This window comes from Cololabis saira, chromosome 13 (assembly GCF_033807715.1).
Source record: "Cololabis saira isolate AMF1-May2022 chromosome 13, fColSai1.1, whole genome shotgun sequence".
NCBI lineage: Eukaryota > Metazoa > Chordata > Actinopteri > Beloniformes > Belonidae > Cololabis > Cololabis saira.
Window position 1 is genome coordinate 31,033,274 of NC_084599.1, and position 17,105 is coordinate 31,050,378.

A 17,105-nucleotide genomic window follows, 5' to 3' on the forward strand; every position below is an offset into this window, starting at 1 on the left:
TCCAGTAGGGGGAGGGAGGGGGACCATAGAGCTAACAAAGTTTATTCTGGGCAATACATTCATTTTGACAATAGAAATGCGAGCCTGAAGGGAGTTGGGCAGGCTGGACCATCTCTCCAAATCACTCAAGACCTTATTCAGTACCTCAGTATAATTGTGCTTCACAATAAGGTGTAAAGAGGGAAATATCTCAATGCCCAAATATTTGAAATGTGGAACCGAGGGAATATTAGGAGGTAAAACAGAGTCCCTAGTCACTTTGTTCAATGGCAGCAGAGCCGACTTTGACCAATTAATTTTGAACCCTGATAGCGAGCCAAATTCATCCAACATTGATAAGAGGTGGGGGGCAGACTGTAACGGGTCGCCAAGAAAGATTAAAATATCGTCAGCGTAAAGCGCCAGGTGGTGGAGTGTGTTATGAACAGTTATGGGCTTAATAACCAGTGATAATCGGATCATCTGCGCTAGGGGTTCAAGAGACAGAGCAAACAGCGTCGGGCTCAAAGGACAGCCCTGACGAGATGATCTAGTTACTGGGAACAGAGTGGAGCAAATGTTACCTGTAAGAACCATTGCAGAGGGGTTTGAGTATAATAGCTGTACCATTTTCACAAAATCGTCTCCAAAACCCATCACCCCCAACACCGACCACAAAAAGGACCACTCAAGGCGATCGAACGCCTTCATCGCGTCAAGGGATAAAACAGCTGCCGGATGTTTGATGTCTGTTGCGGCGTCGATTACGTGCAACAGTCGGCGGACATTGTCAGAGGCTAGACGCGATTTCATAAAGCCTGTCTGGTCACAGTGAACCAGTGACGAGATATGCGGTTGCAGACGTCGAGAGAGAGCCTTGGCATAAATTTTTACGTCGGCGTTCAACAGACTAAGGGGCCTGTAATTACCACATTCCGTCGGGTTTTTATCCTTTTTCAGTAGTAAGGTGATTACAGCTGTATTCACATCCCTAGAAAAAGAGCCCTTCTCCATCGAAAAATGGATCATACTGAGAAGCAGCGGGCCAAGAAGGTCCCAGAAGGCCGCGTAAAATTCTGGCGGAATGCCATCGAGACCCGGTGATTTGCCCCTTTGCATACTGAGCACAGCCCTCTTAAGTTCTTCAAGAGAAAAGGGTTTTGCCAACTCATTTGCCGCCTCCACCGCAAGACGAGGTAACTTTAATTGGGCCAAATAATCGTCACATTTATCTTTGTCGAAAAGTATGTCTGATTCATACAGGTCAGAGTAAAAACTGCGAAAAGAGTCATTAATCTGCATTGGGTCGGTGGTAATAGCTCCTGACTGTAATTTGATAGAGGAGATATCTGAAAACTGCTCATTTGACCTAATCTTCATCGCCAAAAGGTGGCTGGGCCTTGACCCATGAAAATAATAACGCTGCCTAGTCCTGTGGATTAAGAATTCTGATCGGCGTCTGAGGATGGCATTGATTTCTTTTTTGATCACCTCACGCTGCAAGACTATCTGTTCTGAGTAATTAGCAGACAATGCGGATTCTAGTTTTGCAAGTTTGTTTTCCAATTCATGTAATTTAGAAATTTGCATCTTGCGCTGGTTGGAGGAAAACCATGTGGCATTACCCCTGATAAAACCTTTAATTGAGTCCCAAAGTATTCTAGGATCGTCGACTGAACCAACATTGAACTCCAAGAATTCCTTAAGTTTTTCTGTAAATTGTGCCCCAAACTCTTCTTGTCTTAACAGGGTCGTGTTAAGGCGCCATTTTGGTGCACGAGGGGAAGCGTTAATGAGCACCGATGAACAAAGCACACCTTTATGATCGGAGAGGGCCATGGGAAGCAGAGAAACACTGTGAATATTAGAGAAGAGTTTAGGGGACGCAAATATGTAGTCAATTCTTGAGCAAGATTTGTGTCGAGCAGAGAAAAAGGAGTAGTCTTTGATTGATGGATTAGTCGAACGCCACAGATCTGTGAGCCCCAAGCTGCTAGCCCACGTCTGTAAAGCTGTGGACGCTAGTTTCTGATCCCTTGTCTCGGATTTACTTGACCTGTCATTGGCTGCACTCCAAACAGCGTTAAAGTCTCCCCCCACCACTAACGAATAATCATTCAGTTCCAGCATACTATTTGTCAAGTTTTCGTAAAAGACCCTATCAAAACAGTTTGGCGCATACACCGATATGAAGGCAACTTTCCTGCTGCTAATTTCTGTCTTCACAATTGCCAGCCTGCCCTCCTTGTCAGAGCATGTGTCATGGATTTTAACTTTAAAGTTACGTCTGGCAACAACTGCCACACCCTTGGTCTTCGTACCAGACGAGGAGGAAGCTATCACATGATAATGTTTATCTGCCAGGCGTCTGACATCAGCAGCCAAGAGATGCGTCTCCTGTACCAATGCAACATCTATTCTCCTTCTGCGAAATAAACTCAAGGTGCTAATCCTCTTGTGAGGGCTATTCAGGCCGCCCGCGTTCCAGCTCAAAATATTAAGTTCAGGCATAATTTAGAATGAAGCCTCTATAGCGGATGCGGACAGAGACATGAAAACAGCCCCTGCGACCCTCTGAAATGATGAACCCAAGCAGATGTGAGTATAACTTAAAACAGTCAAGCCTCTCTCCCACCACACAAACAGAATGTGAACACAAAATCCACGATGTGAGCCGCTCCACATCAAAACAAATAGTGAAAAAATAAAATAAACGTTTAAACCCACCCCCCACCCAACCCACCCCCCGAAAGGGCCAGAAATATGCCCTAACTAACAAACCTTCCCTAATACTTGATTCCGTGACCATAGTCGGAAATAGGGCAGCAGTAGGGCAGCAGCAGCCAGCCCCTCCCCTCCCAGACTGTATCAATAACGAAAAACATGTCAAAGAAGTCATCCCTTCAATACTTAGAACTACATGCATGAACCGTGCACAAGGAGCTGCGTGTAAAAATGTACCGACCTATTTATGATGCATGAGATACAACACAATAGCCATAATTAAAACTATAAGACTGAGGTAGCTGCCTTACCATTAAAGTGTTGGCTACACCAAGGGCAAAACTGAGATCTACCCCCTGATGTGAGAAAATCTCTTGAGCGTGTAAAAACAGAAATGCCCCTCTGCTAAGGCTGCAATATACCATAAAACTAAAGATAAATCAAATCCAGCAGGAATTCTGTGGTGACAACGGTAACTTATAACACTCATGAAGATCAAAGTTGTTGACATTGCACATAACCATGACAGCAGTGACTGATATTATTAGAAGAGAGAGAAAGAGAAAAAAAAATAAATAAATAAATAAAAAAAAAGAAAAAAAAAATCTATCCAGTCTTGAAGCTAAACAGTCACTTTAAGAAGTTCAAAATGTTGAGCATATACGTCGCCAACTTATAACTATGACAGCAGTGAGTGACATTTTAGAAAGAAAAAATTAATAAATCAATTAAAAAAAAAAAATAAATAAATAAATAAAATGTCCAGCCTTGAAGCTAAACAGTCCCTTCAAGAAAGTTCAAAATGCTGAGCATATACGACGCCAACTTATAACTATGACAGCAGTGACTGACACTTTAGAAAGAAAAAATAAATAAATAAATCAATTAAAAATAAATAAATAAATAAAATAAATTAAAATATTAGAACAACTCAGACTGTTAATAAGAGCAGTAGAAATAAAAAAAGGGGGATTTTCGCCTTATAAAAGGGATTAAACCCGCATCTGGAGAAATCCAATCTTTATACTAAACAGTCACTTTAAGAATGTTCAAAATGTTGAGCATATACGTCGCCAACTTATAACTATGACAGCAGTGACTGACATTTTAGAAAGAAAAAATAAAAAAAATTAATAAAAAAAAAAAATAAAAAAAAAATAATAAATAAATAAATAAATCAATTTAAAAAAAAATAAAATAAAAATAAATAAAAAATGTCCAGCCTTGAAGCTAAACAGTCCCTTCAAGAAAGTTCAAAATGCTGAGCATATACGTCGCCAACTTATAACTAGCAGTGAGTGACATTTTAGAAAGAAAAAATTAATAAATCAATTAAAAAAATAAATAAATAAATAAATCAATCAATTAAAAAAAAAAAAAAAAAAAAAAAAAAAAAAATGTCCAGCCTTGAAGCTAAACAGTCCCTTCAAGAAAGTTCAAAATGCTGAGCATATACGACGCCAACTTATAACTATGACAGCAGTGACTGACACTTTAGAAAGAAAAAATAAATAAATCAATCAATTAAAAATAAATAAAATAAATTAAAATATTAGAGCAACTCAGACTGTCAATAAGAGCAGTAGAAAAAAAAAAAAAAATATATAAGAGGGATTAAACCCGCATCTGGAGAAATCCAGTCTTTAAACTAAACAGTCACTTTAAGAATGTTCAAAATGCAGAAATAAAGTCTTATATGCGAATTACCTTGTTCCACCACTAGAGCAAGTGCATAAAGTTAAATGGAATATGAAGCGTGAAAGAAAAAGAGATGTCCATTCACCGTGATCCGTTGCGGCATACATCGTTCAGGAATATTATCAGCTGATGAGTCCCACATCCATCCAGGCGATGTGACGGGGACGCTATAGATCCGCCGCCGCCGCCTGCGCGGCGCCGGCCCGCGTGTGTCGGCTCACAGCCCCGCCAGCCAGAGCCCGAGGGGACCTCTCCTGCGTCGTTCTCGGCTGAGAGTTGAGGAAATCCTCCGCTTCTCTGGGGTTGTTGAAGACACGATAATCCGAACCATCCTTGACTTTGAGGGTCGCTGGATAGAGGAGGAAAAATTCAACCCCTCTCTCGCGCGCGGTGTCCATCGCCTGGGTGAAAGCCTGACGCCGCTTGACTGTGTAATTACTATAATCGGCGGCAAATCTCACTCTCCTGCCGTCAATGGTGACCGGGTCTTTCCTCGCCGCCCGGAGAATATCCTGCCGTGTCGTGTAGCGGAGTACGTTGAAGATGAGAGTGCGGGGCCGGTCTCCTGCAGGACGTCCATTGTATATGCGGTGGGCCCGCATGATCTCCGGTTGCCCAGGCTGAAGAGACGGGAACCACTTCGGGAGTGTGCGGTTCAGGTATTGCACGCCGTTCGATCCCTCGACACCCTCTTTCAAGCCGATGATGCGTATGTTGCAGCGTCTATTCCTGTCCTCCATGTCCGCCATCTTGAGTTCCAGTGCGCCCAGCGCCGCCTCGTGGTTTGCAACCGTCCTCGAGTTATCATTGACGGTGCTTTTCAGAGTCAAAATATCCGCTTTCACCACACCAATACTGGCCGATAGTGAGGTCAGCTCAGATTGAATCGTGTCCAGCTTGTCCTCTGTGGATTTAGCCGTCTCGTTGAGTTGTACGAACCGCGGCTCTAGATATTCACGTTGTCTCTCCATTAGCATGTCTGCCATAGCTTCCTGTTCGGAAACACAAGCTCCTTTGTTCGACTTCGTAGAGCCTCCACCTGTACTGTTCTTCTTCCCAGCCTCCGTCATTTTGTCACAAGCAATTAAAAACGTCACAAATATCCGGGTAAAAATAGACTTAAAGGGATAAACTAGGTAAAAACGGGGAGGTTAGGGCAAGCGCGAAGAGCCTAAGCTGCCATCTTGTCCGGCCGGTCACGTGACCGCTAGTTGCATCGTTTTGCCACGGTAATGCTTTTGACTGAGAAAAGTAATGCCCATCGTCGCAGGATCGAGACGCACATTTTGATGTATAACACACCTGGGTGCACGTTACGGCATATGGCATAAATGGCATAAATTTCACCAAAATTACATGATTAATTCAAAATGGCCGACTTCCTGCTCGGTTTCGGCCATGGCGCCAAGAGACTTTTCTCTAAGTTGACAGGTGTCTAGCGATTTTCGTGCATGTACGTCAAACCGTATTGTGGGGCTTGAGGCACAAAGTTTTCTAGGGGCGCTTGTGGAGCCATTAGGCCACGCCCATTAATGCAAACCATTAAATATCAAATTTTTCGCCAGGCCTGGCTTGCGTGCAAAATTTGGTGACTTTTGGGGCACGTTTAGGGGGGCAAAAAGGCCTTCATTTTGTCGGAAAAAAAAACCCTTTGCACTGTCAGTGCTCGGGCCCTAATTACAAGCGGGGCTCCCTGCTCTGTTTTTCCTCATCCAAGGGGTCCCTGGGCTAAAAAAGGTTGAAGACCCCTGTTCTAAGGCATTTTGCTCTGCTCTATTAAAACTATTGTACTATTGATTCTTCAATGTCATTTCTTCATCAGTCTCCTGAGATATGTTTGACCCCTTGCATTCAGTGGTAATCAGTCTCGCTGTCGCCAACTCTTTATTCCTTGAGTGTTATTATTCAGTATTACTGAGATATTATAGTCACCTGGTGGTTAAAAATATATACAGAGGTACCATGGGTTATTTTTTTCCATAACAATTTGCCAACCATCAAAGCACATTGTCTGTGTATTTGTCCCGTAGCAGAATGGACAGCCCTGGGAGACTGCCTGCGTAACTTGAGAGACTGTTTTGTTATATTCTGCTTCGAATGCTGGCTATGCACAGGTCGATGGCTGGCTGAGTGAATTGTATTGTGTTTTTTGTGGTTTGATGAACTTTTTTCTGCTGTGTTTTTCCTGGGGTAATTGTGTTTTAGTGCTTGTGTGAACAACAAAGCTGTGTTATTATGTTTTGCTGGATTTACCTATGGGTCCAGGCATAATGACACACAGACTATCCACAGTTTTTTAAAAAACTTTTTTATGATTTGTCTTGCCACCTGCCTTGTGCTACAACCCTGGGAGGGCAATCTAGGCGTCTGGGGGGGGGTGACAGGTTGTAAGAACCCAGTGATACTTTTGGATGGATTGTTTTTTTTTTTTTCAAGATATGCATGATAAGTATGATGACTTTTGAGAGGATTGTGTTGGATAAATGAGTATGGGTTTCCCCATGGTAATAGCATCGGCCCTTTGGCAATTTGAATATTAAAATATTGGACAATGGAGGAAACATAACGTGTGCATGAAACAGGATAAAACAAATACTTCAATGACATGACAGTGACATTATGAGCACAGCACATAGCTGATAATCGGAGACCGGCATTTAAATAGTGTAATTGTTAAATTGTTATGTTAATTGACCGTTGTAAATAATAAGAGGCATTTATGAAAGCTGCTCCAAAACATCACTGGTTATTGCAGCTAGTCCAGCAGAGCTTTGAGTGAAGGAAACGCAGGTCAAAAGACTGGTTCATTATTGCTGTTATTTGATATGTGTTCTGTTTGGTTAACGTGAACTAACATGAGACTTACAAGGATAGTGTAAGCAACTTGCTCATTCTTGAGTGTTTTATCTCTTTATTTGGAGACACTGAGTACAAATATTAGTTATAAAAGCAGGAAATAAGGCTGCACTTTACTAGAATACTTTACTGTGAAATGGTGCAAGGGACGTTTTAAGCTAAGGTATGATGCATGTTACCAGGGTACATATGTGAAGCTAAATTTCAAAGTAATCATTGGGTCTCAGAAAGATAGAGGTGTAAGACCAATGATATAAAATCTTCCTATGGTAAAGCCATCGGAGAGGATGCAATGTGAGGATTTGGAAACTTAAATGTATAAATGGGGCAAGGTGGTGGTGGAACAAAGAGGGAAAAGAAGGGAATTAATCAATGACTCAATATTAAGACTGTTTGATTTCCAAAATGATGGAAAGGACTCCAAAGAACAGCAGACAGACAAAGCAAAGGCTGTTCTCCCTTTGCTACCTGTATCCCTGCAATTTCACAGAGAACAGAATAAACAATTATTTGTGAAACTCTGTTTAATTAAGATGACTATTATATAAGTTATATTCTCAGTGGTTCCATAACAGGTCACCAGTAAATATTTTTTGCTGAATCTATTCATGTCACAGAATATAATAAAGCACAATGACATTTCACAAAACTCCAAAGCATTTCACTTAAAATAAACATTTAGGGACAACTTTGTGTTTGTGACTGAAAAGAAATAAAAAGTACCCAGTCAGAAATCAATTGTAATTTCCTGTTACTAATGTATGAGCTGCCTCTTCAGCAGTGTCCCTGGAAAACAGTTTCAATAAATTGAAGAATGAAGTTGGAGATTAAATAATGCTATTATGACGTCATTGTTAAGGTGCGGCACGGTGGCGTAGTGGATGGCGTTGCTACCTCACAGCAATAAGCTGTGAACAACATTTAACATAAAATACATTGTTTTAAGTGAGATTTTGGTATATTCTAGAATTAACATGTCTTTAAACATGCTTGAAAGAATCAGTCTTGCTTCAAATTGCACATGAATGTTCTTCGTCAAAAGGTCTTTGTAATGCTATTAACCTCTTTTTTCAATACACACCATACCCACCATAACCATGAGAAGAAAGGAAAATAAATAAATAAATAATTGCAAACATTAACAGTCTTTTTTTTGGATCACTTAAAAAAAAAAGCTAAACCAGGGGTTCTCAAACTTTTGGTTTATAAGAATTTTATATGAAGTTCTAATATGATTGATTGAAGTCACGGCTCAGACAGGACAGAGAACCCAAAAGCACAACACCAGGCAGGATCAGAGTCCAAGAGGCTTTAATCTTTGTCAAAAGGCAGGCAGGGGTCAAACCGGGTAGTCAGGCAGATCAGGCAAACAAAACCAAAACGGGCAGGCAAAAATCCATAAACTAAGAATCATGCAGGGTTACAGGCAGGCAGGCAGGAACAGGACAAAAATCAGGAAGGCTGGAAAGCGAGGCAAAAGCACACGACAATCTGGCAACAGGTATGAGGGAATGGGCCGGTTTATGAAGGGGAAACTGATGAGGGAAACCAGGTGTGGAGCTGGGCCAGGGAAGCACAGGTGAAGGGAATGAGGCTGATGAGGGTGGCAGGATCCAGATGACAGGAGAGTCAGTAACACAGCAAAAAAACCATGAACTGTGATCATGACAGAACCCCCCCCTCAAGGGACAGATTCCAGATGTCCCAAAACCCCCCCACCCAGGGTGGGCGGAGGGAGTCCGGAGGAGGGCCCCGGCCAACACATGGCCAAAGCTCCGGGGGCCGTCCTCGGTGCCGGGCAGACCAGCGAGGCAGGTCTTCCGGGGGTCGGTCTGGGGACTTGGCAGGCGGATCCGGGGTTCGGTCTGGGGGCTTGGCAGGCAGTCCCGGGGGTGGGTCTGGGGGCTTGGCAGGCTGGTCCGGGGGTGGGTCTGGGGGCTTGGCAGGCGGGTCCGGGGGTCGGTCTGGGGGCTTGGCAGGCGGGTCCGGGGGTCGGTCTGGGGGCTTGGCAGGCTGGTCAGGGGGTCGGTCTGGGGGCTTGGCAGGCTGGTCCGGGGGTCGGTCTGGGGGCTTGGCAGGCTGGTCCGGGCGTCGGTCTGGGGGCTTGGCAGGCGGGTCAGGGGGTCGGTCTGGGGGCTTGGCAGGCGGGTCAGGGGGTCGGTCTGGGGGCTTGGCAGGCGGGTCAGGGGGTCGGTCTGGGATTGCGGCAGGCTGGTCAGGGGGTCGGTCTGGGACTGCGGCAGGCTGGTCAGGGGGTCGGTCTGGGGGCTTGGCAGGCTGGTCAGGGGGTCGGTCTGGGATTGCGGCAGACTGGTCAGGGGGTAGGTCTGGGGGCTTGGCAGACTGGTCAGGGGGTCGGTTTGGGACTGCGGCAGGCTGGTCAGGGGGTCGGTCTGGGACTGCGGCAGGCAGGTCCGGGGGTCGGTCTGGGGGCTTGGCAGGCTGGTCAGGGGGTCGGTCTGGGGGCTTGGCAGGCTGGTCAGGGGGTCGGTCTGGGGGCTTGGCAGACTGGTCAGGGGGTCGGTTTGGGACTGCGGCAGGCTGGTCAGGGGGTCGGTCTGGGACTGCGGCAGGCTGGTCAGGGGGTCGGTCTGGGGGCTTGGTAGACTGGTCAGGGGGTCGGTTTGGGACTGCGGCAGGCTGGTCAGGGGGTCGGTCTGGGACTGGGGCAGGCTGGTCAGGGGGTAGGTCTGGGACTGCGGCAGGCTGGTCAGGGGGTAGGTCTGGGGCTGCGGCAGGCTGGTCAGAGGGTCGGTCTGGCACTGCGGCAGGCTGGTCAGAGGGTCGGTCTGGGGGCTTGGCAGACTGGTCAGGGGGTCGGTCCGGGACTGCGGCAGACTGGTCAGGGGGTCGGTCTGGGACTGCGGCAGACTGGTCAGAGGGTCGGTCTGGGGGCTTGGCAGACTGGTCAGGGGGTCGGTCTGGGACTGCGGCAGACTGGTCAGGGGGTCGGTCTGGGACTGCGGCAGACTGGTCAGGGGGTCGGTCTGGGACTGCGGCAGGCTGGTCAGGGGGTCGGTCTGGGACTGCGGCAGGCTGGTCAGGGGGTCGGTCTGGGACTGCGGCAGGCTGGTCAGGGGGTCGGTCTGGGACTGCGGCAGGCTGGTCAGGGGGTCGGTCTGGGACTGCGGCAGGCTGGTCAGGGGGTCGGTCTGGGATTGCGGCAGGCTGGTCAGAGGGTCGGTCTGGGACTGCGGCAGGCTGGTCAGAGGGTCGGTCTGGGACTGCGGCAGGCTGGTCAGAGGGTCGGTCTGGGATTGCGGCAGGCTGGTCAGGGGGTCGGTCTGGGACTGCGGCAGATCCATCCAGGATCGCCTCAGGAAGGGGAACAGAGACCACCTCCAGAACAGAGACCGGCCGGACCGCCTCAGGAACCGAGGGCTGCGGGACCGCCTCAGGAACAAGAGTCGGGGCTGACCGGAGGCGGGGAGCCGGAACCGGGGCAGACAGGAGGCGGGGAGCCGGAACCGGGGCAGACAGGAGGCGGGGAGCCGGAACCGGGGCAGACAGGAGGCGGGGAGCCGGAACCGGGGCAGACAGGAGGCGGGGGGCCGGAACCGGGGCAGACAGGATGCGGGGGGCCGGAACCGGGGCAGACAGGATGCGGGGGGCCGGAACCGGGGCAGACAGGATGCGGGGGGCCGGAACCGGAGCAGACAGGATGCGGGGGGCCGGAACAGGAGCAGACAGGATGCGGGGGGCCGGAACAGGAGCAGACAGGATGCGGGGGGCCGGAACAGGAGCAGACAGGATGCGGGGGGCCGGAACAGGAGCCGGAGCAGGAGCTGGAGCTGGAACAGGAGCCGGAGCAGGAGCTGGAGCTGGAACAGGAGCCGGAGCAGCAGCTGGAACAGGAGCCGGAGCAAGCTGGGGCTGGCGCTGACGCCGTCGTCGTTGCCTGCCCTGAAGGCTCCTGGGCCCACCCAGAGCCAGGCGTGTTCCCCAAAAGGGGTCCCAATACTCCTCCTCCTTGGCCCAGCGCATGTTATCAGCCGATTCTCGGGGAGCAGGAACAAGCTGGGGCTGGGGCCGACGCCGTCGTTGTCTCCCCTGAGCCTGCAGGCCTCTGGGCCCACCCAGAGCCAGGCGTGTTCCCCAGAAAGGGGGAAGAGACTGGGGTGTGTCCGGGGCCACCTCGGGAACAGCAACAGGCTGGAACTGGGGGCATGTCTCTGTCCCCTTCACCGTACGGTGGTAGAACGCCACTTGGTCCCCATAAAAAAAATCCCACAAATCCTCTTCCTTACGTGGTAGGTCCATGTTGGCTGGGTTCAGTCTTGTCCAGATTGTACTGTCACGGCTCAGACAGGACAGAGAACCCAAAAGCACAACACCAGGCAGGATCAGAGTCCAAGAGGCTTTAATCTTTGTCAAAAGGCAGGCAGGGGTCAAACCGGGTAGTCAGGCAGATCAGGCAAACAAAACCAAAACGGGCAGGCAAAAATCCATAAACTAAGAATCATGCAGGGTTACAGGCAGGCAGGCAGGAACAGGACAAAAATCAGGAAGGCTGGAAAGCGAGGCAAAAGCACACGACAATCTGGCAACAGGTATGAGGGAATGGGCCGGTTTATGAAGGGGAAACTGATGAGGGAAACCAGGTGTGGAGCTGGGCCAGGGAAGCACAGGTGAAGGGAATGAGGCTGATGAGGGTGGCAGGATCCAGATGACAGGAGAGTCAGTAACACAGCAAAAAAACCATGAACTGTGATCATGACAGATTGACAGTCGGCTCAGCCATTGGCTAATTGTTATCACTTCCTCATCCTTAAACGACATTCTATTGCGCTCAGTGGAGCAACCAGCCACTGTTATGAACCCAGCGTCGGCTAAACACAACATGTCAACATGTTAAATGTTATATTCCGCTGTAAATGTGTGCCAGCAGCTCTGCTGATATTTTGGTGGAGTTTGGATGAAGAAGCTGGGAGCAAGCTCACTTTGATTGACATGCAGTGGCCGTTTACCTGCCAGGGATAGGAAAAACAGGCTTTCTTGGTCATTCTTGGTTAAAAAGTGAGCTGCGCTACGATGTCACCAGCAAATCTGCCATAAAGCATTGCAGAACTTTAAAAAATCAGCTGAAGAAGTGGCCTGCTCACTCCTCAGGTTAAGAAGGAGACCTGAGCTCAGTGCAGGGCCCTCCCGGGATTGGTAGAGGATGGCAATGCCCAGGACTGTCACTTAGGTAGGAGCACTGGGTGATAAAATTAGGAAAAAAATCGGGATAAAAATATATTAAAAAAAAAAAAAAAAAACTTTAATCAGCTGTAAATCTTCACACTGACTCCTAATTATTAGTTATCAATTAAATGTGCCAACATGCCACACCATGACTCAGAAGAATATTATATGATGGTGTGCTATTATGTACCTTAGATCACAAGGTTTTTAGGCATAAAATCTTCCTTATCTCTATTACTGCTCTAACTAAACTAACACAGCACAGCAGCTTCTCTGAACACCACACTATTTTTGAAATGTAAGACCGAGATGCTTTTAATTTCAAATGACTGCAATATAGCCTACTGAACAGGATCAGGAAGATGGGCTTTAAAGGTATGTACCTCTGTCCTTTGAGTCTATATTTTTCACCAGCACCTGGGTTCGCTGCCACATTTCACTGGTACACAATCACACAGCATAGACGGTTCTACAGAATAATCATACTAAACAACAGGCATGTTATTAAGTGAGTTGCTTGCACACCAACAGATGCACACTCGGACCCAAAGTGGGCCCTTTGGTGACCTGTGTTTCTTTTTATTTGTGGAAGTGAGTATGTTTTCTGACATGTCTTGTTATTAAGCTGTCAAGTTGCTGACAGAGGCAAAGAGGTCAGAATTACAGCATTCTGACAGCTTCATCTATCAAGTTTCAAATCCTTCATTCTTGCACTCTCAGACAAACTGAGGACAAAGGCCAGGGGGAAAGGCAGTGAGTTCAGAAAAATCTCATACTTGGAAAAGCAATTGTAGCTTATATTCTTCACACAAAAAGCTCGTCAGAGACAACGTCAACAAAATATTCCCAAAGTAAGTTTTTCTTGATATTAGCTGATAATACAGCAAGACATGTTGGTTTTGCTAATCCCCTATGACACTAATTCCTAACTGTTCAGCAGCACACAGCTAATAATTCTTTTCAAGATAACTTTGTAAGGATCTACAATACTTGTCTTGTTTTTCCGATAATCTCCTGAACAATGAGGTGACACACTATCAATTTACCAACCAATCAAGCAACTGCGCTTCAAATAGCATAACATGTTCAGACTACTGGATTTAAAGTACATTGGTTTAAAATAGCAACCAATTTAAAGTCTGGCTACCACATCACATTCTGAATTACAAGTTGCTTGAGTTATATGGATTGCAACACCCAAAGCTCATTTTGGTTTTCTGTGCTTCAGTCAATTTTGACATTTTTTTTTTTACCTTTTCACTGACATGCCGTATTTACTGTAACCTGGAAGTGGATAGTGCAAAGCTGTAACACTGATTTCAAGAAAGGCACAATTTCACCTACGTTCAACGCTCTTAGAAGATGGTTGAAAATATGAGTTGCTCACTAGCTGTTTTGAACAAAGATGCAAAGACATGGGTGGAAAGGGTGCCTTCATACGGTATCTCAGCGATATTTTGACCACAGTACAGTATGCAAGAGACATTTTACTAATTGAGGAATTTGAAAATAAGTCATATTATGTCTCCTATAATTACGTCAACTTTCTACCATCCACTTTTTAATACAAATGCCAAAAACAATAGACAAGACAAATAAAATGGCACTCTTGGAGACTAACCTGTCAATAATGCCACACATATCAATCTGCAGGTGGCTGTAGTTTCCCAGCAGTCTTTGCTGCACTTTGATCAGATCAACCGCATGGCCGTCCAGAGTCAACAGACGCAAACAGCCCTGAAAGCCTCGGAAGGGGTTCCTACACTCCAGACTGCTTCCCTGAGCAGGACAACCTGAGGATGGAAACACATGGCAATACTCAGCCAAAAGTGTGTTTGTTGATGAGCTGATGATTATTAAAACATTTCTATTATAAACCAGCAATGACAAGGAAATACCTGATTTTTTTTTAATCCACATGAGTGGGTTTTTAAATGGTATTTTTGTTTTGAGTATCACAGAAAAATAAGCAAGAAAAACATTACGGTCTTTGGACACAATTCAGTAGAATGTCTTTTTGCTCCAGTTCACATTTCGTCATGATATCACTCTTCTTCATATGAGATATCAGGTACAAATATACAGTAATCATGACTGTAAATAGAGACAGTTTCTGTCTCTGTTTCAGGTAAAATATCTTAACAGGTGTTAAATATATGAGATAAAAACGATGATAATAATAAACTAAACTATCCTGACAGCTGTGATGGAGTTCAGAAGTCAAGCTGAGGAAAGCTGCTGTTCAAAACATTACCCACAGTGTCAGTAAACTTTGACAGCATATGTGTCTCAAATGTAGGAAAATGCATCTTTTGATTTATAGTCAGGTTTTGACTGATCATGGTTCTGTGCCAGGAATAATCAATAAATATGAATAATTACTGCTTTGTGATGGGGAAGCTGCTGTTTGTCACTGATGAAGTATGTAATTCATGAACTCGGAGGAAAAAACAGCAGAAATCAGTGGCACAACTTCTGCTCCTGACAAAAATCTAGATAACATTGCAAGTCTCATTTGCAATTTCTTATAGACAAACCTGAACATGTGCCCTCGGCAATATCAAAATGTGAACTCTATATGTTGCATTAATTTCAGTGTTTATTGAGTTGCTTTCTTGAGGGAAAGCACTGTGTTCAAAAAGTTTCCCATAGTCCCAAAGTTCCCAAAGTTTCATCAAAAGCAGGACTGGCTTCCAGGCTTCTTCCTATTAAGAGGTGAAGGTTTGTTTGGGCAGCATGAGAGCATGACACGGAAATGAAAGTAGGTGTCACCCCCCGAAAGAATTAGATCTGACAAGTTTGATAACTGGCCACATTTCCATCCAAAGTGCCTCAGTTGTATGTCCATAGGAAAATGGTATAGTGTGGTTAGGGCAGAGCTACTGGCGTCATACGATACACTCGGTTGATTGGTGGACAGAAAAATGTCACTGCCCATGACAAAAGCAAGAACGAAACAAGCACCAAGTTGTCTTTCAGTCGACGCCAGCAGTTTTCGTGTCTTTTAGGCTATGTTTCTCTTTGCCGACCACAACCTTCTCTCATACAGTGTGGCATATTGTACATACAAAGAACCATGAATCCAGCAGAGCAAAGAGAACCTGCTGGAATGACCTTCGTTGTTGTTGTTTGAAGTGTCACGTTTGTTGTCGTTGCACTAGAATGAAGTCACGCTAGGTATTTAATCTAAACCCTGCATGACCTGTGGCGGTCTGACTTGCAGTAGGAATCTCACCTGAACTGACTGAATCATTCTAGTCCTTCCAAACCGTACTGGCCCGGACCAAACCAGTGGAAACGGGGCTAAAGTGAACTCCACAATATCCTTCAAATCACCGGGACATCATTTTTCCATCTCCCTAATATCGCCTTCACCCGTTTTTGTAGCCCCCTTTCTTGATGCACTGCAGAAATACTCATTCATAACCTCCAGATTCAATTACTGTAATAGCATTCTTTATGGACTTCCCACTACCAGCATACAAAAACTGCAATACATACAGAATTCAGATGCCCAGTTACTCACCCACACTCGCCCCAGAGACCACATTACCTCCATCCTCTGTCACCTTTACTGGCTCCCTGTCTACTACCATATGCATTTCAAACTCCTCCTCATCATCTACAGAACCTGAAAAAAAAACCTTGCTCCCCCCATCTCGCCGACTTTCTGTGCTGCCATTCCCCTGACCAATGTCTCCAATCTGCTGACTCCAACCTTCTAACAACTATCACCAGTTCCCTTCGGGGGGGCTGAGCCTTAGCTCCTGCTGCCCTTACCCTCTGGATATCCCTTCCACCACAATTCAGAAATGCTAACTCACCACGGACCTTCAAATCATTGCTCAAAACCCACCTATTACAACTGGCTTTTCCATTGTCTGTAATAGTTTTACTTTTTTGTACTGATTTGACCCCTTTATTCCCCTCTCTTTTGCTGTATTCCTCAGCGCCTCTGAGTGCCTTGAAAAGCCCTATATGAATCTAATGTATTAATATTACTGTTAAGTACACTGTATTTGACATGACACTTGTTAGCTGTCACGTTTGCATTGCTCTGTAATTACACAACCTAACACTAGGTGGCGTTTTTTATTCTATTTTTTTTATTTGCAGCGTAGTCGCTTGCATTGAAGAGCAGCCTTTTCTTTCTTTCCTTCATGTATGTCCGACATGGCAACTCAGAAAGTAGTAGTATTGATGTGAGGTGGACCTGATAAATACAACAATGTAATTTAGTGAAATTTCATTCATTTATCCATCACGGTTTAATTATAGTGGAAGTGTAGTAGCCTGAAACATTTTAGGAAATACAAAATCAACCAATCACAATGTTGACCAGATGCATAGAAACATTTTTGGGGTAGTGCATGCCAGAGTATGGTATAGCGGTAGATACAGCGTGAATCAAGCTAAACTGTCAATCAAACTCGAAACGTGTGAATGAGTATTAATATTTACTGCATAAAAACAGAAGTACTCACTGTCGTAAAGTGCTCACAGTTACATTGGGCCTTACAGTACAGGTGTCCACACGTGTCAGGCTCATCCAAAACTCATAAAATAACAAAGGGGAATTTTTTTCATTTATTAAACTGAGGATCTTTGAAGAGATTATTTGAAAGAGAACAACAATACTCTAAACACACTCTTTACCCAGAGTA

General features: G+C 45.7%; 1 protein-coding gene across 1 annotated transcript in view; it reads right to left on the reverse strand.

Moving 5' to 3' along the window:
- The window catches only part of LOC133458594 (contactin-associated protein-like 4), a 154,507-nt gene that overhangs the window by 53,470 nt on the left and 83,932 nt on the right, over positions 1–17,105 (reverse strand). The window contains exon 11 of the mRNA XM_061738655.1: positions 14,063–14,234. Within this exon, the coding sequence (XP_061594639.1) occupies positions 14,063–14,234 (172 nt within the window). The remainder of the gene's footprint in view (positions 1–14,062; positions 14,235–17,105) is intronic.